The sequence below is a fragment of the Micropterus salmoides genome, unplaced genomic scaffold (assembly GCF_014851395.1).
Source record: "Micropterus salmoides isolate LMB-PRFRI ecotype aquatic unplaced genomic scaffold, ASM1485139v1 Ms_hic_scaffold_17, whole genome shotgun sequence".
Taxonomy (NCBI): Eukaryota; Metazoa; Chordata; class Actinopteri; order Centrarchiformes; family Centrarchidae; genus Micropterus; species Micropterus salmoides.
The window spans coordinates 17,069,389-17,095,761 of NW_024040817.1; the positions used below are offsets into that span (position 1 = coordinate 17,069,389).

General features: G+C 39.7%; 2 protein-coding genes across 4 annotated transcripts; both read right to left on the reverse strand.

Annotated features, from left to right (window-relative positions):
- Positions 1 to 9,406: 9,406 nt before the first annotated feature.
- Positions 9,407 to 16,658, reverse strand: vps72a (vacuolar protein sorting 72 homolog a). 2 transcript variants are annotated; one of them, XM_038725311.1, is made up of 6 exons: positions 16,238 to 16,658; positions 12,333 to 12,485; positions 11,782 to 11,911; positions 11,469 to 11,645; positions 10,601 to 10,745; positions 9,407 to 9,978 (listed from the first exon to the last, which is right to left on the reverse strand). In XM_038725311.1, exons 1-6 carry the CDS (start codon positions 16,352 to 16,354, stop codon positions 9,588 to 9,590), a joined length of 1,113 nt encoding a protein of 370 aa, XP_038581239.1. In that variant the 5' UTR covers positions 16,355 to 16,658; the 3' UTR covers positions 9,407 to 9,587. The 2 variants fall into 2 exon arrangements, with proteins under 2 accessions (XP_038581239.1, XP_038581241.1); XM_038725313.1 differs by having other exon boundaries at positions 11,791 to 11,911; positions 16,238 to 16,657.
- A 665-nt stretch (positions 16,659 to 17,323) lies between these two features.
- Positions 17,324 to 24,929, reverse strand: LOC119906691 (leucine-rich repeat and immunoglobulin-like domain-containing nogo receptor-interacting protein 1). 2 transcript variants are annotated; one of them, XM_038723999.1, is made up of 3 exons: positions 23,427 to 24,929; positions 22,535 to 22,973; positions 17,324 to 22,379 (listed from the first exon to the last, which is right to left on the reverse strand). In XM_038723999.1, the coding sequence occupies exon 3, from the start codon at positions 19,990 to 19,992 to the stop codon at positions 18,166 to 18,168; it is 1,827 nt and encodes a 608-aa protein (XP_038579927.1). In that variant the 5' UTR covers positions 19,993 to 22,379; positions 22,535 to 22,973; positions 23,427 to 24,929; the 3' UTR covers positions 17,324 to 18,165. The 2 variants fall into 2 exon arrangements, with proteins under 2 accessions (XP_038579927.1, XP_038579926.1); XM_038723998.1 differs by having other exon boundaries at positions 17,324 to 20,004; positions 23,427 to 24,927.
- Between the last annotated feature and the right edge of the window lie 1,444 nt (positions 24,930 to 26,373).

The following is a 26,373-nucleotide window of genomic DNA, read 5'->3' on the forward strand; positions in this document are numbered from 1 at the left end:
CGCATTCAAAGGCAGGCGAGTCCGCCTCGCGCTGTAGGCTCACCATCTCTGGAGTTTGTAACAGCCGAAAATAAAACCAAAGGATGACGGCTGGCCGCCCACTGCGCCGAATAATTACGGTGGGAATGAGGTTCACAAAGTTCATTTAAGTTACTTTAATATAGTGTGCTTCCTTTATCACACAGACTCGTCTCTTAAAGAAGGGATGTTGCGCTTTTATTATGGCTCAAGTTTGCACAAAGGTGAAAATGTTTAATTCAGCTTATTTTTAGCCGACATTGAGTGGGAATTCGATGCTTTTTATAGTTTTGGGACCTGTCAGAACATAGCCTATTCAAAGTAATATTTCAGGTAAACAACTTTTTATTAAGACTTTGCTCTCAGCGGCTGCAGACTAGTGGCAAAATGGATGGTAAAATCAGCTTATTGTGTGTCAGCTGGCCATTGGCATTACATATTTCTGGTAACAAGATCCCTCTGTAGGAATGTGGTCACTGGTAACTTGTTTTGGAAAATACACTGCTCCAAAAACTATTGGCTAATCATAACAGTATAATCAAGTCAATTAAACCTTGGGGATATAAATCTGTCCAGGTAGGAAGCATAAGCGATTGTGAATCAGTGTCACCTGTTTTTGTGCAAATTAAAGTGACAACAGGTGCACTGCAGAGGCAACAGCAAGACAACCCCAAAAAGGGAATGGTTTTGCAGGTAGCAGCCTTACTTGCTTCTTTGTGCGAGGAGGACAGGAGGAGCACTTCCAGAGCCCTACAAAATGACCTCCCGCGGGCTACTGGTGTGCCTGTTTCTGTGCAAACTGTCCAATGAGGGTCAGAGTCGTCAAGTGGGATCTGTGCTTACAGCCCAGCACCATGCAGCTTGATTGGTATTCACCAGAGAACACCAGAATTGGCTGGTCCACCATTGGCTCTTCACAGATGAGAGCAGATCCACACTGAGCACACGTGACAGATGTTAGAGTCTGGAGACGCTGTGGTGAACTTTATGCTGCCTGCAACATCATCCAGCATGGCTTGTTTGGGAGTGGGTTAGTGATGGTCTGGGAAGCCATATTCTTGGATGGTTGCACAGACCTCCACATGCTAGCCAACAGTATCCTGAGAAAAAGGTTAACAGCCTAATGTTTTTTTGTTTTTACTAGTTTAGTTGTGTTAGCAAACACGTTAATCAGTGAATTATAGGAGTAGTCTACGCTGTCTTCTCTGATTTCCCTCTGCCATTGATACTGGTGTTCATTCTGAATAGTAAACCTTCTTCACTTAATGGTAGCGTAGTTGGGCTGTGTGTTGGAGATCACTTGAAAGATATTTAATTAGTTAAATGGTTTAATTAGGGTTAGGGGGTGACAAAAATAATTGTGAGTTCACTAATCAAATAAATAATTAACCGATTAGTCGACTACGAAAATAATCATTAGTTGCAGCCCTAGTGGCCAGAGTGTAGGCAGTTACTCAGTGACAAAGGCTGCCATTGACTGACCCTCTTGTTTTCCAGAATTTAATTGAGAATCATGAAACCTGCATCCGACGCCACCAAGTAATGCCACAGACTGTCCAGGAGCTTACTGATGCCCTGATCCAGGTCTGGGAGGAGATCCCCCAGAACACCGTTCGACATCTCATCAAGAGTATGCCCAGATGTTGTCGGGAGTGCAAACAGGCATGTGGGGGCCAAACACACTACTGAGTCACATCATTAGTTGCCGTGATGAAAGTCACGCAAGTTGGATCAGCCTGTGATTTCAATTTCTTTACTCTGATTTTCAGTGTGACTTCAAACCCAGCCCTCAATCGGTTGGCGATTTTTGATTTCCATTGACAGTTGTAACGTCATCTGATGTGTGATGTATGTGTTCACTTAATTTTGTTGGGCAGTGTCATACTATGCACAATCGACATGATGAGATACCCCGCTTTAGTACCCAATCATGAGGCCCCGAGAGATTCACAATGTAGATTTATGATTAATTAATTATTTCAGTGGATACTGTGCTTACATGATTCATATTCCTGAATTAATTTGTAATATTTCTGCATAGGCATGATGCCCCTCGCAGACTAATCTGGCCATGGATAGATCTGATTTACATATAGGTTATTGGTAGTTATAATAATTTCTCCTGTTCACACTGGTTGCAAATATTGATCAAAATCAGAGCAGCAGATAAGGAGATGTCCAGACTTTTAGTGGGCATTCAGACTGAAATCAGCCCTGCATTAAAGAGGTGGTATTATGTTCATTTTCAGGTTCAAAATCCTATTTAGGGGTTGTACCAGAGCAGGTTTACATGGTTTAATTTTCAAAAAACACCATATTTTTGTTATACTGCACATTGCTGCAGCTCCTCTTTTCACTCTGTGTGTGAAGGCTTTGTTTTAGCTCTGGAGTGATGCATCTTGTCTCTAAATGATCTTTGTTGGGAATTGCACCTGCACAATAGCCAATCAGAACAGAGAAGGGCGGGCCAATGAGAAGCCGGTAAACACTGCTTCGTTTCACCTGCATGTTGCCGACCAGCTTAGCAACATAGACTGGAGCAAGAGTAACAAAAGTATCTTTCAACCATAAAGTTTTAAGTGAGCTCTGTCTCTACATCACAATAACAACTTTATGTCCATTGACTGCCTGGAGGGTCGCTAGTGTTTGGAAGGGAGAGGAAAGCTGTGTGCTGCAGCTCAGTGTTTTTCCACCAGTGTTTTTGAGGGCTTGTCGGACTAGCCACTTGGCGTTATATGACTCGCATTTTGCTTTCATCCCTGTGTCGTCACAGAGATGAAAGGGAAACGTCTGGACTACAAACTGAGCTGTTTTCAAGCAGTTCAGAGCAGAATTTTCTGTGGGAGATGGGAACTCCCTTTGGGATGGGCTTTTTCACTTTGCAAACATTACATGCACAAAAAAAGGTATATAACTCAATAAAGGAGAGGGGGAAAGCCAAAAATAAATAATATAAATACCACATCTTTAAAACATCAAAAAGGGCTGTGTTGGTCCAGTTTGTGTAACAAATCTGTTAACATAACTCCAAAACACTGCTTAGCAGCCTTTTTTTTTTCACGGCAGCGCCGATTTTCTCCTTCATTGCAGCAACTGCGAGGGAAACTGTAGAAATACGTTTTTCACCTTATGAGGTAATCCACCGTGCATTTGCATGTATTTGACTGGCCAACAAAAGCACATTGCCGGGTGACGTGCCGATTTTGCAACTGAATAGCATCCTTCCATTATGGTGCTTTCAGACCAAAAGCGAATTGAGCGTTTCAGGTGGTGAGTATACATACACAGTCCACGCAAAGACGCGTAGAGCCGCGATTTCCTGTCAGGCGGCGCGAAGCGACGTGAAGGAATTCGCGTGAGTTGAATGGCTTCAGAGCGATGTGTGGAGAGGGCCGGGCAGAGCGGGAGATTGAAAATCTGCTGGCCGACTGAGAGCTGCTAAACTTGGGGGAGAGGAGCAGGCAGCAGCGCTACAACTATTGCACAAATAAACCCCTGTAGTCGGACTGGATTATGCTCTAACAACTACACCGTTTACTCGCGGGAGGAGCTCGGAGTAAACTGCTTTTATTAAATTAGCTTTTTACTTTAGTTTTTGGGATTACAACGTTGATTTATCTTCAGCTTCTCAGCAGCTAGCTTCCGTGCACATCTGGTTCCAGTGTTGTTGTTAGCGTCGTTAGCTCTGTCGGACATTACTTGGACAAAAGAATGCGAGGAGGATAAACTAGCTGGTGAGTTAAGGAAACGTGTCTGTAACTTTACTGCAGCTATCATTGTGCTTTACTGTGACCAAGTTAGCATAGAATAGCCCTGATCGATCCAAACTCCATTCAGAAAACAAACATTTTAGAAGTTGTTGTCCTGCTGTCTTGCTGACAGACCTGACAAAGCATGATTTCATATGTTTAACAAATCTGCCTCATGTTGTAGTTATTTCGGCATCAGTTTGATCCGTTTATTGCCATTTAATCACAGCAAAATGTTTACTTTAGGTTCATACAGCTGTAGTAATGGCAAGTTGTGTTTATTCATGTTATCGCGTTAAAATCGCCTTCTCGCATTGTGTGTAAACACTTGCAGCGAATATACTCACGTGAGGAGAAAATTCGTGTTTGGTCTGAATGCCACATTAGACTTGTCTGGTAAACGCCTATGTCTTTTAAACTCTGTCAGTTTGCAACCTAGGCTTTCTTTTACAAATTATCAGTCTATACGCCTAAATTCAGATAACACCAGTGACATAACTATGACATCACCAGGGTTTCCCAAACTTTGGAAAACTCCCACCAGAGCTAGAGAAAAGAAATGATGCAACCATAGTGCTCCCCATGACAAGTAAACTGATCCTCATATATAGCAGCAGTGGCGTGTCCCTTTCAGTTAAGCTGATATAAAAAGTTCAGCAGTCTGAGTTTGCCAAACGAAGAAGGTATTTTCCAAAGTTACAGACTTTAGTACGAAATTCCCTCTTTGTGTTTGGACAGTATTTCCCTGCTGAGCTGCAGTGGAGGTATAGTAACACAAAAATGCAATTTTGTACTAAAAAGGCCGTAACTTTAGAAGATACACACTTGATTTGACTAACTCAGGCTGCTGAACCTCATATAGCTTTGGCTGAACTTTAGAATACATTTTTGCACAGGATGAGGACTGGATTTTTTCTGCTTTAGTCCAAGAAAGGAACTACTTCACAGCAATTAAAGAGCAGAGCAGGACTAATAAAAAACAATAAGCCTTTCAACTCACATAATGGCTATGTGAGTTTTGCTTTAAGACAGACTTGAAGAAATATGAACATATCCTTTAAAAGGTGCTCAGCGATGTTTTTGTGATAAAAGAAACCCAATAGCCCATACACAGGAGTAATCAAAGCCTGTGGGTGACTCATTTGTATTTTAATAGTCTGTAATCAGTTTTATTCTGGTCACTGAAAAAATGCCAGACAGTCCAACGAACAGCGTCCATAATGGTGCAGAAGTGTGGAGGCACCAGCTATTGTTCTGCTTCAAAGCATTTATATTTTGATATCTGCTATGTAAACATGTTACATAAAAGTGTATTGCTAATTGTTAAATCCTTGATGTGTCATAGATCATTTCGTGGGCATATATAAAGACGGCGTTACGTAAATCCCTCATAAAGAAGGTGTAACCTGGTTCGTTTTCTTTTTTTTATCTGCTGTTGCTATATCACAAACGAGGGGGGTCGTAAATTGTGGATATAAAATGGTTAAAAAACTGAGATGTGTATAATGTATCCTTTTTTTCTAAATGGTAATAATCCTCTGAATGAATCATTAAAAGGTTGGAACTGTTAAAAATACACAAACAGGATGAACTGCACTAAAACAGAAAACAGATTATAGACTCGTTTATAGACTGTGACATGGCTGTACTTTACACTATGTTGGTTACACTAGAACCACTGCACATTTTCTTTTATCTCCCAGGTTTAACTTGGGAGTTTGTTCAGGTTTTACTATGATCATCTTTTTGGGATTTAAAGTATATAATCCAGCTACACCAAACAAGAGCAAAGAAGCAAAGAAAGATTTGACAAAACCAAATGGGGACACGCAAACATGGCCGACTATACTGAGCATCAAAGACCGACTTGGGACACTGGACGGCACATGCAGTCTTCAAAAATATACAACAAAAGCATAAACTGGAAATGACACATCGCCACTCTTTCACTCTCAACCCTCTCTCTCTCTCTCTCTCTCAGACACACACACGCACACACACATCTCCATGGAAACTGATAAGAGAATAGCTGGTCTGCAAAAAGAAGAGATTGACTCAAAGCATATACAAGAACTTAGATGGTCAGCAAGAAACTAGTTTATGGAATAAAGAATAATCCAGGACAATTTGAGGGATCTAAACAAAAAATTCAAAGAATATGAAGAAAATGCTACATTAGCCAAGCTATGTCAAAAAACTTGAAGAATATAACCTTTTGAATTCACAAACAGTTAGAGCCTTAAACGCTCTCAACCCAGTTTAACGCTCTGTCAGTTTGTTGCTTTTTTTTTAAACGACAGACTATACATTTAATGCGAGTGTGGGGCTCTAACTGAAATGAATTGCTCAATGAAAAAACAAATCCGGCAGGATACAAAGACCGAGCAGAAGGGTTTGAGTGAATATGAAGGAATGAAAGTTACGTGGATGTTGCAGATAGCAGAACAGAGAGGGTGGGCAACAGAAGAGGGGAGAGGACAAGGGAAGGAGTACAGCACAGAGTACAGCACGGTACACCACCTACACTTGTCTCCATGGCAACTACCACACTAGAACGAGTGATAATGCAGTTCCCTCTCTTCCTTTTCTGAAGACTGTTCCAATTGGTACCATATGCACTGTGCAGTATGTGGGAGACAAAGCTCTCAGTGTTCTGTTGTTGCAGATGATATGAGAAATATAATGCTTCTACAACACTACCGGCTAAATATTTTTGACTGCATCCGTTATATCCGACTATCCAGAAGAGACACTGGGCTTAGCCTGACACTGAATTCATCACCATCGCTTTAAGGGATAACTTGTTTTTTTGAATTAATGTGTTGTTTTTTTCCTCCCTTCTTCGCTAAAGCAAGTGGCACAGTGTGTGGGCAGCAGTTGCTTTCAAAGAACAAGTATTGAGGTTGACAGAATTAAAAAGGCATGATAGAATAAATGCCCTTTCCCTAAAATCTAGTTCCTGCTGTCACTGGCGTTAACGTAAAGTGACACCATAGCAACTCAAAAATCTTTAATACGTGGTTTTGTGCAACACGTTCTTGAAAATCGGTGTCCTTGTAAATCGGAGACACCAGTGTGCTGAATACAGCTTGACTTGGGGCGTTATTGTGTGGACAAAGTATGCGTGCAAAGTGTGCTCAATTATAGCCATAAAAAGACATGTGAAATTATTTGAGACAAAGTGTCTACACCCACCGCTCCTTTTTTTAGCCACCCTTCCTTTCATCCTATTCTGGACTCATTTTGTTATCTGCTTGTTTAACTGCCAACGCTAATACTCATTCATTCTGCTACCAAAAACCAAACAAAATTAATCAATTTGTGGCATTTGTTCACATCAGTCTGAGGGGATTTTTTTGTCTGGTCTTCTGGTGGTTCCATGTTAATTTAGGCAGTCTGTGATTAATACAAAGTACAATCAGTCTGTCACCGTCAACTCAGCAAATGACAAATACAGAGTAAGCTGTCGAACGGCCCACCAGGAAAACTTCCAGGTGGCCGATCTGCCTCTGCTCTTCACTTCCCCAGCATTGTTTTTATCATGACAGAGACCATCTGACAGCCTGGGAAGCGAAGCAGATTTATTTATTAATCTGTCGATTCTTTTCTCAGTTGATCAAAATGTCCGAATGCAGTGAACAGCTCTCTAATTGTAACAATTTGATTAACCAACTGCTCTACCCTTATTTTTCTGATGAATCGCTTTATAAAATTAGAAAATGGAAACAAAATTTCAATTTCCTAAAATGCAGTTTAACAAATTTTTTTGTTACAAACAGATTACCAAAATTGTATTAAAATTGGCTGTTACATTTCACCCAATAAAGTAATTGATCAATCATCTAATCTTGTCACATCTAAAATCCATCTGTCTTAATCAGTTGCTCTGGTTCTACTTTCAGTTGTAAAAACAACTTCCACCATTCACCATCAGATTATTTGTTTTATCAACCAACAGCGTTCAGGTTTTACAGGATATTGGAAGTGGTAGGATGAGATCATGCATGTGGAATTTATTTCTGTTTTTAAAAAAAAAAAAAAAAAAAAAAAAAAATCAAAGACCAGCTGACAGGTAAAGGACTTCAAATGAAGCTCGAGCTTTTTTTCTTTTGTGGTCCACGACCTGGTTATTGATGACACAGAACAAAGATGTGGTTTGCTGCTTAGCGAGATGATCTGCTCAACATCATCAGGACATTACAGGAACAGCAGGAGAAAATCCGCTTGAGTGCAACATGATCTTTTTTGGCAGCAACGTCAAAACAAAATTGTGGGCGCTGTCATGCAAAGGTAAAATTTCTGCTTGAGCCATCTGCTGAGGGGCTAAACTGACATGAAGACAGGATCGCCAGGATTTGTACCTGAAACTCCAAAAGGATTTCAAGGTTGGCTTCACCGCTCGGCCGTGACGCCGGCACCCTCATCGTTGATGTTCCCGGCTAAAGTGTGAAAGTCAAAACTGCCATGCTGTGGCTGAAAAACAATTCTTGTTCACTGTGTGAGGGGTTGAGGGCGGCCACATTAGTCAAACACTCAGTGGTGTTCAGGGTTACTCTGTTATTGTACCCTGAGAGAATGACTACAGAAAACCTCATTTGAGGTCCTGAAAGGATCAACGTAGCTGTATTAGTCACTGAGAGACCCGAGCCATAGTCAACACCTTTTATAATAGCTACACGACCAGCTCAACATGTAAAAAATGTTTGTAAATTGGCCAGGTGGCTCTCTCAGATACTGTAATGTGATTTATGTGACTGGCATTACACAGATTTCTTGCATCACCCATTGTCTACACAGTGAGGTGGTGAGCAGTTAGTGGAAATCTGCATCTAAAGGGTCAAACTTAACAGGAAGAAAGAAGAAATAAGAACATTAAAAGTAGAACAAACAGATGTTTGCTGTCAATAACAACCCATACAAAGAGTTCCATATTTGAATGCCTGTTTTGCTAAAATTTAGCAATGAACAATAGTAGGGAAGAAAAACAGCTTTGAATGCTTTGATAAATTAAAACTGTCATGACGACAACTTGCCAGATCCACTCCTGGGCCCAGTTTTCCCAAAACTGCCTCCTGCAATTTCATTAAGCAGGCTGGACTAAATGTGAAGATTTGAATATTAGTCATTTGTCTTCTGGGTAAACTAGTTTTGATGACACAAAAATCCCACCATATGGGTAGATTCAAGATGGATTTGAAGTGGTGCAGGGCATTACAGATGAAATTACTTTCATTATGAGGACAGGGTGATACATGCTGTAAATCATAACTACAGATTGATAACAATAAGTTGTTTTTAGTGTGCTGCTCCCCAGTCATCCTTTCTGTGCAGCTGTTGTTGGATGTGTGAGACGTGTTAATAGGAATCGTTAATATGAAAATGTTTCACGTTTATTTTTGTTGACAAATATGTACATTTGAAGAAACAAGATATCTTGACAGTAAAATAGGCATTTTTTTAAAGAAAAAATCTAAATGCTATGTAGATGGAGACCTACTTTGCTTCCAAACCAATCTGTAGTTTTAAATCCACTCAAACTGGATTTGTCAAGGTATTAATGTACAAAATGAATGTCTATACACAGACACAACACAAGTAAGACTCTTATGCAGTTTAAGTAAATGCACCAACCCATTTGCTTTTGGTAATGTTTGTTTTTTATTAAGTTCTTTTACTTCTTGTAATTTTATGTCGCCCAGTCAAAAAATTGAACAGCAGCTGGTTGTGGTTTTTTTTGTCAGTGAATGAAGTCACTCGAACTTAACTAATATATTTTAAAAAAGCACAGGCTTATTTCCTAAATTGTTTTTCGAAAACAATCTATGTTCCCACAGCACTTTGCTTGACAACCATTTTCTGGCGGGCACTCTTCGCTGCTGACGAGTCGAGTCCGGTCACACCTCCTGAAGTGTTTGGAAATCCATGAGCAGCCACGTATTTACGGTACGCTTCTCGGATGATGCGGAAGGCTCGTGTGTTAGCGTAAGGTATATCAGTGACAGGGTCTCTATACAGTGCGGCCTTGTGGGTGACAGGACAAACCTCCTGGACGGGCAGCTGAGGACTTAACTGGGCGCTGCGTGGAAAGGCCATCTCGAAAGCTTCGTCGTCACTGAATGTTATGTAAGTACGGGAGCACAGGCCTCCTGCAGGCTGCTGGGAAGGTGTGGTGGGATTTTGTGGTGCAGTCTGAGGGACGTCCTGATCCAACCTTTGCAAGATGGGAAAATGACAGATTACTATTTTTATATAAATGTTCTGTTGGTCGATGTAAGATTTGCCTTTTTGGCAGCAAGTATTTTCAAGGTTTCTTTTTATCATAATTTTTGGTTTGGGTCAAACTGTTGCCACATGATATTAGTACTAATCGTGAGCACTTAATGTTTTGTTATATGACATCTAAAAATTATTAAATCAGGGCTGGGCGATATGGCCGAAAATGTTATCACGATAAAAAAAATTCATACTCAATTATCACAATAAATGTCCAATCATTATTTCTTTCAAGTTTAAAGGCTGATTTTTGGTCAGACAATATTTTTTCAGTGCCTTTTCCTCAACAAAATAAATATCTTAATGGAAAAATTAAGTGCCAACTTGCTCGTGTTTCAAATGAATGAAATCAAACATTTATTGACGATATATTGAACATTTGTTATATTGTTAGTGAGGAAAATTATATTGTGATTATTATCATTATTGTTTTATTGCCCAGCCCTAGATTAAATATTTAAAGCCAATGCAAACTGAAGCAGACAAAAAAGTACAATGGTTCAGAGAGGTCAGCATCCTATCTGCCAAATCGTTTCTGTCCAGTAGTAGATCATAAGTACCCTTCAACATCCACGTTTTCTTCTTTTAGGACTGAGTGAGAGACTAGTGGCATCAGGACTGAATGGTAACGAATGGTTGGTCCTTCGAAACGCCGCTTCTTGTGGACTTGTTTCTTCTTGTCCGCCTCCAGACGCTCATAGTTCTCTACACACAGAGCATTTCAAGTGTATTGTCATTAAGTGAAACAACTTGAAACAAGATATTGGTAAATTCATATTCATGACTTATTTAGTAATCACCAGTAAAATGAATCACTATATAATATCTACTTACTATGATTTTGAGCATCTCTTTGCCAAACAGATGGGCTATACATTGATTCATGTATATACTACTAGTAACGCTAGAAACATCTGTTCCAACAAAAAAACTAAACTAAATTTCTATTCATATCATCATCAGACACGTCACTTGTGTCTCATATAGTCACAAAGCATTTTCATAGGCTGACACTCCTACAGCTGTTGTGGAGAGGTTATGGACAAACTAAACCAGGCCCAATATCTGTTTAGAGGAAGCTGTTCAACTTCCTGGAATTTTCAGGATCCTTCGGCTTATTAAATTGGTGTACAATATATTTACTATTTATATTGTCATTTATTTTCTGTCTGTGCAATGACGTGTGTGACTTTTGCTATATTTCTAAGAAAACCCCTCTAAAACATTTATGTGGCTTATTTTAGAGGAAGAATGTAAAGACAGAAATCATACAGATAAAGTCAGACATATGATCGTGTTAGTCATCTTTGTAACATAATACTGTGTACTGAAACTCGAGCATAAGTACTTGCAATAACCTTCTACCTAGGATAATTTCAGAACCAAAACTCTCTTTACATTTGAGTAACCTGACCAACGTGTTCTTACCTAAAGATCGAATGTTGATCTCAGCGGTTATTTTGGCCTCAGCCAGCAGTTCTTCCTGGGTAAGGGGCCGGTCACGGTGAGCACCTCTCCGTCTGCGAGGGGCATCCTGACGCTCTTGCAGGCGCAGATTAGTCTTTCGGGTGTGTTCACTGGTAGACTGTCGCACAGACTTCCGAGCTAAAGAGCAATTAAAGCACACAGCTGAAACACCCTTAAAGACGAACTATCCTGTTCAAATATTATTCATATTAGAAATATGTTCATATGGGGAGGTATTGGAAAACAATGTGTAGGCATTTGTGGGCGTCTGTACCAATCTTACTCTCGCCAAAATCTTGGAATTCTAGTGGAATCCTCCTTTTGAGCTCCACTTTAGTTTTTTCAGTCTTCTTCTGTTCCTCAGAGGGTCTTTTGGGTTTGGGTTTTGCCACCTTTATAGGTTCCTTGGATTAAGCAAAGACAAAAAGCCTATTAACAAAAAATCTATGTATGATGAACCAACAAAATGAGTCCAAACATTTCAAAAAGTTGCCTGCTTGTGAATAATGTATGGTGGTCTAATTCCACAGCCACAAGTGTGGTGACATATGTGCTCAGGAAAATACTTCACAGGATAATGTAAAAAAACAAGCTGGCAGCCAAATACTAGTACATTTGGTTTGAGAGGAAAAATGGAACGGTTCATTCTGTGTTCATGTTGTGAATCCATCACCAACATACTCATCCATCACAAGAAGAACATGTCATTTTATGCTGCACTGCCATTTAAAAAAGGTACCTCAGGTATGAATGTAGACTGATGAAGATAATTAAATGCAGGAGCTTAGTTTAAAGTCTGATAGCTCCTGAAATAATTGTTTCTACCTTATAAGCTTTGGTGACGACCCGACTTTTTCTCCGAGGCGCATCCTCCTCTTGGTCGCTGTCTGGCTCGTCACCTTCATCAATGTCAAAGTCGCTGTCTACCTCATCCTCTGTGTCCGAATGTTCTCCATGATATTCGTCATCTCCTGATTCCTGAAAGGTAACAAAAGGGCATAATTTAGCCAAAACTTTATGCAATAGAATAAATTACACATTAATGCAATAACCTTCGGTGTGTCAGTACGACAGGCAAAACTGCCCCCAAGATTTTCTATATGTTTCTATATGTCCAAATGTTAGACTATTTGTTATACATTTATAGTTTATACAGGTGTTTTGTCACAATTGTGAAGCTAACTAGGTTAGTGTAGTTAAGTTAAATTCTGTGATATGCATATACAGTGGGGAGAACAAGTTTTCCTACTTACAAAGCATGTAAAGGTCTGTAATTTTTAAATCATAGGTACATTTCAAAAGTGAGAGATTGAATCTAAAACAAAAACCCAGAAAATCAAATTGTATGATTTTTAAATAATTCATTTGCATTTTATTGCATGACATAAGTATTTGATACATCAGAAAAGCAGAACTTAATATTTGGTACAGAAACCTTTGTTTACGATTACAGAGATCAAACATTTCCTGTAGTTCTTGACCAGGTTTGCACACACTGCAGCAGGGATTTTGGCCCACTCCTCCATACAGAACTTCTCCAGATCCTTCAGGTTTCGGGGCTGTCACTGAGCAATACGGACTTTCAGCTCCCTCCAAAGATTTTCTATTGGGTTCAGGTCTGGAGACTGGCTAGGCCACTCCAGGACTTTGAGATGCTTCTTACGAAGCCACTCCTTAGTTGCCCTGGCTATGTGTTTCGGGTCGTTGTCATGGTGGAAGACCGAGCCACGACCCATCTTCAACGCTCTTACTGAGAGAAGGAGGTTGTTGGCCAAGATCTCACGATACATGGCCCCATCCATCCTCCCCTCAATACGGTGCAGTCGTCCTGTCCCCTTTGCAGAAAAGCATCCCCAAAGAATGATGTTTCCACCTCCATGCTTCACGTTTGGGATGGTGTTCTTGGTGTTGTACTCATCCTCCTTCTTCCTCCAAACATGGCGAGTGGAGTTTAGACCATAAAGCTATATTTTTGTCTCATCAGACCACATGACCTTCTCCCATTCCTCCTCTGGATCATCCAGATGGTCACTGGCAAACTTCAGACAGGCCTAGACACGCGCTGGCTTGACCTTGCGTGCATTGCAGGATTTTAATCCATGACGGCGTAGTGTGTTGCTAATGGTTTTCTTTGAGACTGTGGTCCCAGCTCTCTTCAGGTCATTGCCCAGGTCCTGCCGTGTAGTTCTGGGCTGATCCCTCACCTTCCTCATGATTATTGATGCCCCACGAGGTGAGATCTTGCATGGAGCCCCAGACCGAGGGAGATTGACCGTCATCATGAACTTCTTCCATTTTCTAATAACTGCACCAACAATTGTTGCCTTCTCACCAAGCTGCTTGCCTATTGTCCTGTAGCCCATCCCAGCCTTGTGCAGGTCTACAATTTTATCCCTGATGTCCTTACACAGCTCTCTGCTCTTGGCCATTGTGGAGAGGTTTGAGTGTGTGGACAGTGTCTTTTATACAGGTAACGAGTTCAAACAGGTGCAGTTAATACAGGTAATGAGTGGAGAACAGGAGGGCTTCTTGAAGAAGAACTAACAGGTCTGTCATTAATTCTTACTGGTTGTTAGGTGATCAAATACTTATGTCATGCAATATAATGCAAATTATTTAAAAATCATACAATGTGATTTTCTGGATTTTTGTTTAAGATTCTGTCTCTCAAAGTTGAACTGTACCTATGATAAAAAATTACAGACCTCTACATGCTTTGTAAGTAGGAAAACCTGCAAAATCAGCAGTGTATCAAATACTTGTTCTCCCCACTGTATGCTGAGCAAGGCACCATTAAGCTATGAGATTTAGTGAAGGAGAATCTTACAACAAGCGGGTTTATTTTTATTTCGAATACTCACATACAACTTGAACACATACAGAGAGGCAGCTTTATGTGTTTGTGTTGACATCAAACAAATCCACATGATACACCAGCCAGTCTCAGGGAGTGTATTTACAAGGGCTAGACAAAATAATACCAACGCCTTATGTACAATAACATAAACTATGATGGAAGGTAATCAAATTCACAAATAAATAGGTGGGTCATTTTAAGCTACATGGAAATTAGCTCATAAGCTTCCAAAGCAGCATAAGAAAAATAATCTGTTCTTAAAGTGCACAGATAAGAGAAAATCTGCAAAGGTATTTTATTATGACATGAAAACCATGACAACATATGCAAACATAAACAAACTGTAGTGACAAAGACCAACATCAGTCACGAGTTGAAAATACTTGACAGACATTATAAGTTCAACTAGCCATGAAACTTAAGTATGTGCACAGCCATGGTCACACTGTTTAAAAAAAAAAATTTTTTAAAGTGCCAGCGCAAATGACTGAGGCGTCAAAGGATTTGTCTATGATTTAGCTGAGATCTAGTTGCTTTTGTCAACCTCAGCCAAGACTAACGTCACAACTGCCAGAGCTGCCGCTGCCAAACCCCCTACACAAGTTGACCCTTGAACCAGCAGCTGTTCTTAGCTAGACTGCAAATTGAGGATACAAATCAGTATCTTCAAATGTAAGCGTTAAATTAAGTGCCCGCAATATCAAATAATAGAGTGTAATGTTCTGACACACAATATGGCCCAAAGTCTTTAGAGCCTTTCTTCTCTCTTTGAGTGTGACGCAGGAAAGGCTGGCACTCTCATCCGGCTTTCACAAAGTTGTTAGGTGTTAAGATGGACTGGGCCAGGATATTTTGGATGGTCACAGTATTGGATGAATCACACTGGTGTGGTGCATTTGAAGAACAGAGCTGATGCAGGCCTTAACTAAAGACACATTTTGTAGACTCCTTTGGTGTATCCGTTCCATGCTGGAGGTCCTGTTAATCTATTGAATTTTAGAGTTTGTATGCATTTTCTCCTCTTACTATGGGTTTGAGCACACTTGACAAGCCTTTACTCACAAAACTGAGGAACACAGGCAAACAATGGATATTTTTCAAAGTCTCTCAAACCTGCAGTCTGAAGAGTAATTTCTGAAAAGCTCATGATGAACACAACCTTAAATATCATCTACATCGTCTATACAGTTGAATTGGCATATCTTCAAATGCAGCTGAGACTTTGCAATGTACATGAACACACCTTCCATTGCCAGACTATTAGGTAAATTTCGCAAAAAATACAAAAACCCTGTTTAACTGAGCCATTGATTTAACTTTGTGGTTTGATTAGCATCACTGTTGAATTGTATTTTGTTACACTGGGATGATTGTAAGATTTTTTGCACCCCACTTACATCAACGAGGGAAGACTAAATATGAGACAACTCTTGTCTCAAACAAATGAACTACTTTACCTATTTAGGCTACTTATAAATATTGCATACAGAAAACAAATTGCTTCTCATATTGATTAAATTGACAGATAAATATTTTTTGTTTCTGGGTAATTATTTCGATCAATCGACGCATAAAAACTTTAAAATATTTTGGGGGTTTTGGATGCCTGTCCCTGTCAGACTAGGACTGGTCGTGCTAATTAACGTTAAGTAAGTTAAACAATCAAACAAGGTCCCTTAGAAACAAATCCCCCAGGAATATGTTTCAGTTGTGAAGGAGACCTGTAGGTCAGTTACAGGCTAATATTTGACAATGTGTCCCTTTTGGGTAATAATGAAACCGTTAATTCAATCTGCATTCATGAGACAAGCTAAAGCTAGCTGGGAGCTAACTTAATATTAGCTCACTCTATCAGTTTGGTTAAGATACTCACATCGTTGAAGCCTCCATAAGTTGTCTTGTAGAATTCGTCCTCTTCTTCAGCATCCAGTAATTTTGACATGCGATTACCCGCAGTTTTTCTGGGTTCTCGGCCAACTGCCAGTGTCATGGCTGTAATTTATAAATATTGTTAACTAACGTTCACGTCTGGCTAGGAAGGTGTCTACCTAGTGTTGTGCTAGCTTAACCGTGATAGGCTGTTTTGGGGGACCTCTTCTACCTCGTCGTTACTCGCTGCGCTGACTCAATTAACTTATCTGTTGGTGTCCATAATTATTAAAGATATGAATAAGCTTTAAAGCCACGCTAATGTGCTGAAAACGGTTCCTTATTAGATGACTGTGGTAACACAAGCTAAAAACACAGCTAACCGCTAACATTAGCCGCTGCCTTCTGTTAGCTTACCAACACATCCGGAGCAGTTGATGTACTTCCGGGCTAACGTTGTGCAGACAGAGCAGCCACGTTACAGCGCTATGTTCAAAATGAAATTGCTGTTAACTTAATATTTATACAATATCTACAAGTTCTCTTTGGCAGTTGTGATGAACAGTATCATATTGTAAGTCTTGTTTATCGGCTTGTTATAATAGAAATTAACTTTACAAAGACACAAAGTGATATAATTACACTGCTTTTACTTAAAGGTTCAGTGTGTAAGTTTTAGTGGCACCAACAGTTCACACTGCATCCAATTGCTCCTTACAAATTACTACTTTGTAATTAATGTAATTAGTTGTAATGACAACTGTAAATACAGCAGCAAAACACCTGACTTTGAACCTTTTCTCCATGAGGTTGTACATTATATCAATTTAATTTCTAAATCCAACAACAAAAAGGCTGAAAACATTACGCATATGGTCCTTTTTTAGCAGATCACTGCTACAGATTTACCCAGAGTTTATGTTCAAATTAAAACAGTGTTGAAGTGTTATGTGACTTTATTTGGTGATGTGAAACATTACTTTAAATTGTGCACAGTGAAAACACTCACATAGCAAACACAATGCATTCTGCTACTTATGTTACCCATTTATATTTCGGACCAAGAACCAAACAAAAAATGTAAAGTGACTTTATTTGAAAGCACAATCACTTTATTTTATGTTTTTTAGAAAGCAAATGTATAAAGGAAAAAACATACATTCCACACCATCCATAAAATAACGAGTACATTAATTTGACAATATTAGAATACAAGCAAAAAAATCAAATTAAGTAGAAATTACATTCTATATACATGAAAGTTTTGTGTACATTAACCTTAATATAAGGATAACATTCCTATTATATCTTCTAGTTATCTCATAGCTATCATCCATCATGTTAATAATGAGTATTTTAATGAATAAGTCTACTATTTAATCAGTTCTTCAGAAACCAAATGAACAAAACAAACAAATAAACCATTTGTCAACCAGGCGAACCTATAAACTAAGTCCTTGCTTCTATATATAGGCCTAAACTTCAACCAGGGCAATATAAGCAACAAACAATTAACTGAAGAATTTACATCTCTACATATCACATGCATTATGCTTGTTAAATCTTGCTTACTTTGGTTGCTTTACATTCAGACTATGTTTTAGTGGAGCTTCTGTCTCATAAAAGAGACATGAGGCATGAAAAATAAAGCTCATAAATGATGTATCTCTTGGTTAGATGTTCCTAAATGTAACTTTAAATCATCTTAATGTCTGAAGGACCGATACTAGCGCTATGTACTGTATGTAAGCAACATAAGCACTTGCTAACATGCTCACATTTAAATGAATTAATCAACAGCCGCTGTTGGATACAAGTTAACATGCAAAATTCAATACTTTAAATTGAGAAGTTACATTTTGCAATTTATAAGCCCTTAATGTACCAAGTCAAACCAACTGGGGATATATATAAGTTTTAAACTTGTATAACTCATATTAGTTTCATTGTGAACCTGCCTGTCTCCATATAGTTCCCTGTCCCTCCGTTACTACTTGACATGGTGCTTCGTGGCACATATGCTATTGTGGCCGTGTGCTTTATTTGCCCTTTACTCCTGCTCCAGAAAAACATAAAGATGAAGCATATGCTCACAGAGCTGAAAAATGAGAGAAATCCAATGGTTGCAGCTATCAGTAACGTCTTGACATCAAATGGGAGTTGCTCATTTTCATTTACACCTGGAGAGGCAGAGGGAAAGGCAAACCAGCCATTAAGAAGAAAGGGGTTTTTAGAAGATGATGGAAAGCCTCGGACATGCAGGCTGACAGATAGGCTGTTATTTCCTGCCGCATTAGATGCCACACAAAGATAAGTGCCACTATCTTGAGGTTGAGCATAGCGAACCTCCAGCGAGCCGTTAGAAAGAGCTCGTATTCTACCAATGGGTGATAAAGGTTTTAGCTGTGGGTTTAGCCAGGTGACAGATGGCAGAGGGTCACCTTCAGCACTGCAATAAAACACCACCGTGTGTCCCTGATCTACTCTCACTTCTTGAGGTTTGCGGTTCAGAATTCGAGGCTGCTGACATGCGAGCAGGCCTGGGAGCTCAGCTTCAGTAAAGTCTAGGAAATTCCAGCCTTGCAACTGGACCGAGGTAGTGCAAGTCGGCGTATTTTCACCAAAGTCCAGATGTAGTCGTCTTCGCACAACCCACAGCAAACGGCAATCGCACACTAGTGGGTTGTTATCAAGTCCCAGAGTTTTTAGGGTGTCCACTGAATGAAAAGCTCCCACCTCGAGTGTGGTGAGGAGGTTTCTAGACACATTAAGCAATTTGAAATGTGCTAAGCCCCTGAAGGCTCCGATTTCAATGCATAGCAATGATCCCCGCACCAGACGGAGCTCTTGGAGCCGGAGCAAGTCTCCAAGCCGGTTCCCATGAATGTAGGTGATTGGATTAAAAGAAAGGTCAAGATATACAAGATATACAAGATGATGCAAAGGGATGTACGGGACAGCACTGAGGTTAGAGTGTATAATGGTGAGGGATGTAAGATTTAGGCCGAAGAGACTGTTTCCTGACAGAGTCTCCAGCCAGGGGCAATGAGAAATGACAAGTTCCTTGAGACGCTCTAGATGACGGAAAGAGTAGTTTGGCAGCGTGGTGAGGCCCAGTCTGTGAAAATGAAGACTTCTCAGCCCACCAAGCTGTGTGAGTGCCTCTGTCGGCACAGCGGTGAGGTTGCAGCCGTCAAGGTGCAGCTCTTGCAGACTGGTTAAGCCAGTGAAAGCTTGATGAGAGATGAAAACAAAGTCGTTACCCACTGCTTTAAGAAACTGCAGAGCAGCCAAGCCACGGAAGGTAAAATCTAGAAAAACAAGGATCTCATTGCCGCTTATGTCTAGCAACTTCAGTTTTGGCAAACCAGCAAACGCTCCTACAGGAATAATCTTCAGGTGGTTGCGAGCGAGACGCAGAGTTATCAGACTTTGCAAGCCGAGAAACGCCTCCACTTCAATTATTACCATAATATTGTCACTCAAATCCAAGTCCAGAAGCCGTGTCAAAGTCTGGAACTGCTGATGCACCAAAGTCTTGATCTTATTATGTGTTAAGTTTAGTAGTTTAGTGTCTTGTGGGAGACCGTCGGGCACTGTGGTGAATTGGCCGTCAGAGCAGTTCACCTCCAGCAGCATATTTGTACAGCGGCAGGGCTGTGGGCGGCAGGGAGTTTCAGAACTTAATGACACCCTCTCAGCCAACAGGAAGAGAGCTCCCCAGCACAGCCATCGGTGGACGCCAATCCCTTCAAACATCTGGTGGCCTGCCTGTGTGTGAGAGAGTTAGAGAGACAGCTGTGAAAGGAGAGAGAGAGGGGTCATATTTACTGACATCTCATCAGTAAAAATGGGAGAAATGTGACTTTGGTTGACAGGAAGTTGATTTTCACAACCAGACAGCTGCTCACAGAGGGTCCTCTCTTTGTAGACTTACAGATACTGAAGATGAAATAAGACAGAAATCTAAGGAAGGGTTGTCAGATGGTGATGCTGAATCATCTTTCTCAAACCGTGAATGTCAATGACTTTCTGTTTAAATATTTATGTTGTTTATAGTGCTGCAATAATCCAAGACCATAAGCTACAGAGGTATCAATGGTGTCATCCATCCTGAAACAGCCTCGGACAAGCCAAATAACTCTAACTATATATATAGTCTCCTCTCTCTTCTTGACCGTCCTCTCTTATCTTGTCTTCTTCCTGTAAAGCATTTTGTAACTTCTGTTGTGTTATATAAATAAAGTTTTCTTGCTCACTTCCTTTCAATTTTCTTTGCCTTCATTAAGCAGTCAGGCTGTTTTCACACTTGAACTGTTGTTCTTGCAGGTTTAAATTATTTTTATCTCCCTGACACATATACACCTAAGCCACCTCAATTTACAGACCACCAACAGAGGCAGTTGAAAGTTCCTCAAAGATAGTAAGTGGGCCTTGAGTTTGAGATTATTATTTTTCTCAAAGGCCAAGAATAACCCCCTATGCTGAGGGTGATATTCTCTGCAGTGATAACACTTAACTTGACTTAACTCATAGTTAAATAAAGGCTGGCTGCTGTTGTAGACTAAAACTATTTTCACCCCCCATCAAAGATGCTCCTGTCCTGTGGATACTTGCCAGCTTTAACAGGAATGATTAAATATATATATAAAAAAAACAAGAACAGGTTGTCAACCCAATCTTTTTTTGTTTTATTAATGCTGTTTGAAAGCAGGAATAGGGAAAAAGTTTAAACCTGTACTGCATGAGACTTAATGCTGTGTCCCCTCCATTATTATGAAGATCATCTCTCTCTGGGCTAATTATAATGTCAGAGGAACACATATTTACGGCATTTATTACATTCAGTCTTTAATATTCTGTTATTTATACCACAGACTGATTCAACTGGAAAACAAGGTAAAAACCTTTAGCAACAAAATGTTGGCAAGGAAGTCTGGTGGTCTTTACGACTAAATATTCCTCATAGCTAATGTGAATTTGTTTTGGGACAAAACCCCTGAACTTTATAGGATTTAGTTTTTTTGTTGAAGGGGTATAGTAATCTGACCCAGTGAAGCACAGATCATATTGCTTTTCTCTTGGTCTATATCCTTTTGCATGATTTCCTGTAAGGTGCAACATCTAAGATATATAAAACGTTTAATGTCACAAGAAGAAGGTTTGTGTAGCCACCCAATACAAATATGCTAACAGTTGGTCGATTTAATACTTAATATAAGTAATATTCACATATTTCCCGTGATATCTGTGCTTGTCCTCAAATATGGCCACTTTAAAAAAAGCAAACAATAAAACAAAAAAACCCTATTTGGCTCCAGCAAAAGGTAGAACAAGGTCTGAACTTCACATTTTACATTATGAGTTTATTTCTTGATGCCCAGATCCAGAGTGAGAGGGGTTTAATTCAACCCTGGGACTATGATAATGTGACAAATGTCACAAGGAATGGTTGCCACTACAGATGAGATCGAAAGCTCTCACTTCATTTGAACCTCTGCTAAATCCACCACTAGGGGGAAGTAAAAGGAAAATATATTTGTGGACAGTATGTCCAGGTCTAACTCTTGCATAACACTGCTTGAAAATTAACTGTAACTGGGAATAAAATGCCCCGTTACAGTCAGATTGTGATCAGTAATCACATAATGCCCCATAACTCCAAAAATAATTGCTGCAACAATTTATACTGACATGCCATATGACCATGAAAACAGACATCATTGCTTTTAACGGAAAAACAAGAATGAGAGCATGCAAAGCAAGTAGTCTGTAAAAATGACCAAGGTTGAACAGGTCATAAAAGTATGGTTTGCTAAAACACACCGACCAACTGTGACATAATGACGTAGTGACGTTCCTTCATGATTTTAAACTTAATCACTAAACTTGTGGTCACCTAGAAAACTCCACCTAGAGAGTCTAATATCTCAGCAAATAAAGACACACTCTGAGTGAATCAGGGTGATTTCACCTCTTACTGTATTTAAGATCGCATTTTTAAAGGAGGTAATTTCATCTCGACACAGCTATGGGTATGGATCTGGGGAAAACTGTATAGTCTCATTGCTGGTGATGACAGCAGCTCCCCAGAGCAGTGAATGATGGAGGCTGACTCCTCCTGAACTCCTCTGGGAGCGCACATTCTAGAGAGTGAAAATAGCGTAAAAAGGTGAAATTGCAGTTATTTACTGTGGCCTGACAGCTTCAAGAGCGCAAATACAATGGCTGGTATTATAAAAGGCTCAGTATTACAGTAATCTTGTGGGGGACAAAATGAAAATCAAGTATTGTAACTCACCGTCTCTTCAGTCTGAAGGGCTTGTCATTGTGCTAGCTCCGTTTTCACAATTTTGCAGTAAAAAAAACACACAAGAGAGCAAGTGTTTTTTTTCTGAAATGGCTTCTGGATAAATTGTTGATACAAGCAACGAGAATTCAAAGAGCAGAGTACATCTCTTTTGGTGTATCAGGTCCACCTCCAAACTGTCTGTTACTCAAAAGTACATCCAAATGAAACCTGGAATGTGAGAGAGGCAGACAGACATATCATCAGAGGATCGCTTCATCCTCCCATTCTGAAATATTCAACCTCCGGAGGAAGCGCGTTGCTGCAGCTCGGTTCCCCTGTTGCTTCACTGTCCTCATGGCAACAACAACCTGGCTCTGGACGCGCGGGTGCTTGGTGCATGCTGGGGGATTATATGCACTAGCTCCTGGACTCGATCCAGCACACTGCACTGGATGACAGGAGGCAGGCACACAGGTCAGCCAAACACAGAGATTTAGGAGCAACACCAGATGGGAATAAATTGAAGCACAGACACTTATAAAGGAATATCTCTTCAGCTTTATGGTCTTTCAGGATCTTAATACTGACATGTCTTAACATTAACTGTGTGATGTGTAAAAAAAAATATATATATATACACATATATATATATTCAAATAAACCCTAATGTGTGAACTCTGTTATGTCTTACGTCGCTGAGACAAATTTACAAAACTTGAATGAACGGTGGCACTGGGAGCATGTGAAATAAAAAAAAACAACCATATCTTAAAAGGCGCATGAGACACAATTACTACATAGAAGGGTTTTGTAGCATGCAATTGAGTAGGCTATGACCCTGAATGTGTACTCCAGTCACTTTAGGCTGTGAGTATTAATGAATGCCAATATGGCAACTCACCCAGCTTCTCTCTTTTGATGTTCACATCAGACTCCCAGCTCGGCTTGTTCCTCATCAAACAAAACCAGGAAATAAAAAATGTACTGAAGTGAGGGGAAATGTCACATATACACAACAACATTAATATTAATATTGATGTAAGTGATAATGAAATATGGAACACAACAATATAACATTGTGGAAATAACTACAGATGATATAAAGTCCCACGGTGTACGGCAAAGAAAGGCAAGGCAGGTTTAGTTGTGTGGCTCGTTTCAACATCAAGGAGACAAAGTGCTGAACATACTGTAAGACAAAAAGATACAATACACCACACAAAAGAAACTTAAGGCAAAAAAAATAGACACATAAAAATTGGGGTTTTAAAGAGAAACGAAAATTTAATCAGATAAAACAAGAGGTTAACGCGCAATGCCTATGCAGTACAAGTTATGAATGAATAGTCACACATTTATTTAACTTTTACAGCTAAATTACACATGAATTACATAATTAAGGATGTAGTGGGTACACCAAGGGTACAGTAGTATAAGTATGATTGGTTAGAGAGACTGCTGAAATTGGGGACCAGGCTGAGAAAAGGATAAGGATCTACTAAGTGAGGAAGTTGATTAAGTCTGTGAATATGTTTCTGCAGCTCTGATATGGAAACTAAAACCTGTTGTGGTTTTAATCAGTTTAAACCTCACCACAATAGGTTAAACTGTAGTTTGGGGTCACAGAAAATGCTGGTTACCAGACAAAAGTATGAAATGTAATTTTAGCCACACTTGCAGGGTTGGATTTCACAGATTTCCCTCACAAGGTCCAACAAGAGTGACACATATTCTCTGTCAATAATAAACTCAATGGATGATCAGACAACAATCCATAGAAATGCATGAATCCTTGTGTTTTTCAGCGGTCCCATTTCCTTACATTGACATTGCATACAAATGGTGTTTTAGAACACATCAGCTGATTCGGTTCTAGGATCACAATAATAATTAGTAATTCAGTAGTATTATCTTGGTTTGGTTCGACGTTGTTTTCTTCTCCCCTCTGTGACTGAATGATCTCTTATCTCATCCCATGTCTGTAAAAGACTTGAATAAGGCTTCATAAAAATAACAGATGTCAGTTTATTTGTGCAGTTCCACATTTGGGATTTAGCCGTTCACTACACCCTCGTTAATTGTATTTTTCAAACAACTTATTGTTTAATTAGCAAAACACTCACTGCAGATTAAATTAGAGTTTAAAAAACAATCAGGTATTTGAGTAAAATTCTGCTCAGCTGCAGCATTATGAGGTGTGTTGACACAAAAGGTGCGTGATCACCACAGAAGAAGAGCCGGTGCTGAGTCAGGACCTTACCATCTGGTGCCTCAGGGAGCCTGCGTTCATCAGCGAATCTCTGTCCAACAGGAGGAGGATAGCGCCAATTACAGCCTCGGCCAAATCAGAGCTCCTAATTGCATAATATCCTGTCTTTTTATCATCATAGTGTGTCGTCATTGCTGCTCCCTGCTGTGGTGACTGCTGCAGTGTTTGTGGGAAATTCTCTTTTTTCTCAGTGGCAGAGGGCTTACATGTCAGACTATTTCCTTGCTTGGTGAAGTAACTTCCTGAAGTCTCTGTAACCTCTAAGCAATGACAAGACACTGCTCTGGGCCAAGAGATAGTTCAACACATACAGTAGGCAGACTTTGTTACCATTTGGATGGATCTAGGCAACCTGTTTCCCCGTTTCCAATCTTAATGCTAAGCTAAACTAACCAACTGTGGGCTGTAGCTTCTTATTTAACATTCAAGCATTGTACAAGTACAATCTTTCATCGAACTCTTGTCAAAAAAGTCTATAAGCACATTTTCCAAAATGTTGGACCACTCCTTTAAAGACCTATAGGCCAACAGGGTGCACAAAGTTTCTCAACAACAATAACAACCCGCTCTGTCTCTACTGACTTATTCACGTTTTGTTCAAAGACAATACACCAGCACACCAGTTCTTTAGTTCTTTCTGTCATCTAATAAGGAAAGTGTAGCTGCATATGTTTTTATACATTACAAAAAATTTTAATTACATTATTTAAAAATGTATATTCCATCAGTGGCACAATCATCAACAGCAAGAACTTTGCATTCAAACATTTTAATTTAAAGAAATAAATAAACTGATTTTTCCTGATTAAAGTGCATTTTGTGTCTTTTTGTTGTTGTTTATTTGTTTGTTTTACCGTATGTGTTAACATATCCACGCAAAGAAGCAGCTGTAAATATGAGACACGGGGGAGGAGGTTGACACTAAAGCAAAGTAAACAACAATTACAACTTCACACCACAACCTCTCACACAAACAGGAACCTTTGGGCAAGAATTTACAAGAATCCACACAATAAAGCAACAAACGTTAGCCAAGAATAAACCGAAGCTTAAACCACCCCCAACCTCCAATCCATCCCAAAAACGAAACTGTCCCTATTTATAAATCCAGTATGTCTAAAAGTGAAGAACCTTAATGCTGTGAAGTTTCTTTTCCTCACAAAGGTCAAACTCACTGCAGCTCTCATCACAAACTCAGTCTGACTCTGTCAGCACAAGTGTTAACGTGGTTTAATGTTCTTGCAAAATAACAAGCTCAGCCCATGTGTCAATGTCAAACAAAATTCTGTATTGAAGTGATTAATACGGAACTAGAAAATGGTGATAGATGGTTAAAACTACACTATTTCCATCAGTTTATCACAGTTTCATTATCACAAATCATCAATGGATTTGCCACATTCTTTCTCAATTCCTCACTAAATATCTCTCTCCAAAGTTGATTTGTTTTACATGTATTTTCCTCCACAAGCAGTTTCATTTACATGTACTTCTATCGTACGTTTTGTCACTTCCACCTAAGGTACTGGAAGGGTATTTTGAGCTACTGCAGCTGGTTGTAAATTAGACTCACATGACA

Excerpts from the sequence above, each read along its gene's own strand:
- vps72a (XM_038725311.1), bottom strand. The coding sequence starts at position 16,354 with ATGACACTGGCAGTTGGCCGAGAACCCAGAAAAACTGCGGGTAATCGC. Across the intron at positions 12,486-16,237 it reads CTTATGGAGGCTTCAACGAT|GAATCAGGAGATGACGAATA; the intron begins GTGAGTATCTTA and ends GTTACCTTTCAG. Across the intron at positions 9,979-10,600 it reads GAAAACGTGGATGTTGAAGG|GTTGGATCAGGACGTCCCTC; the intron begins GTACTTATGATC and ends CATCTTGCAAAG.
- LOC119906691 (XM_038723999.1), bottom strand. The coding sequence starts at position 19,992 with ATGTTTGAAGGGATTGGCGTCCACCGATGGCTGTGCTGGGGAGCTCTC.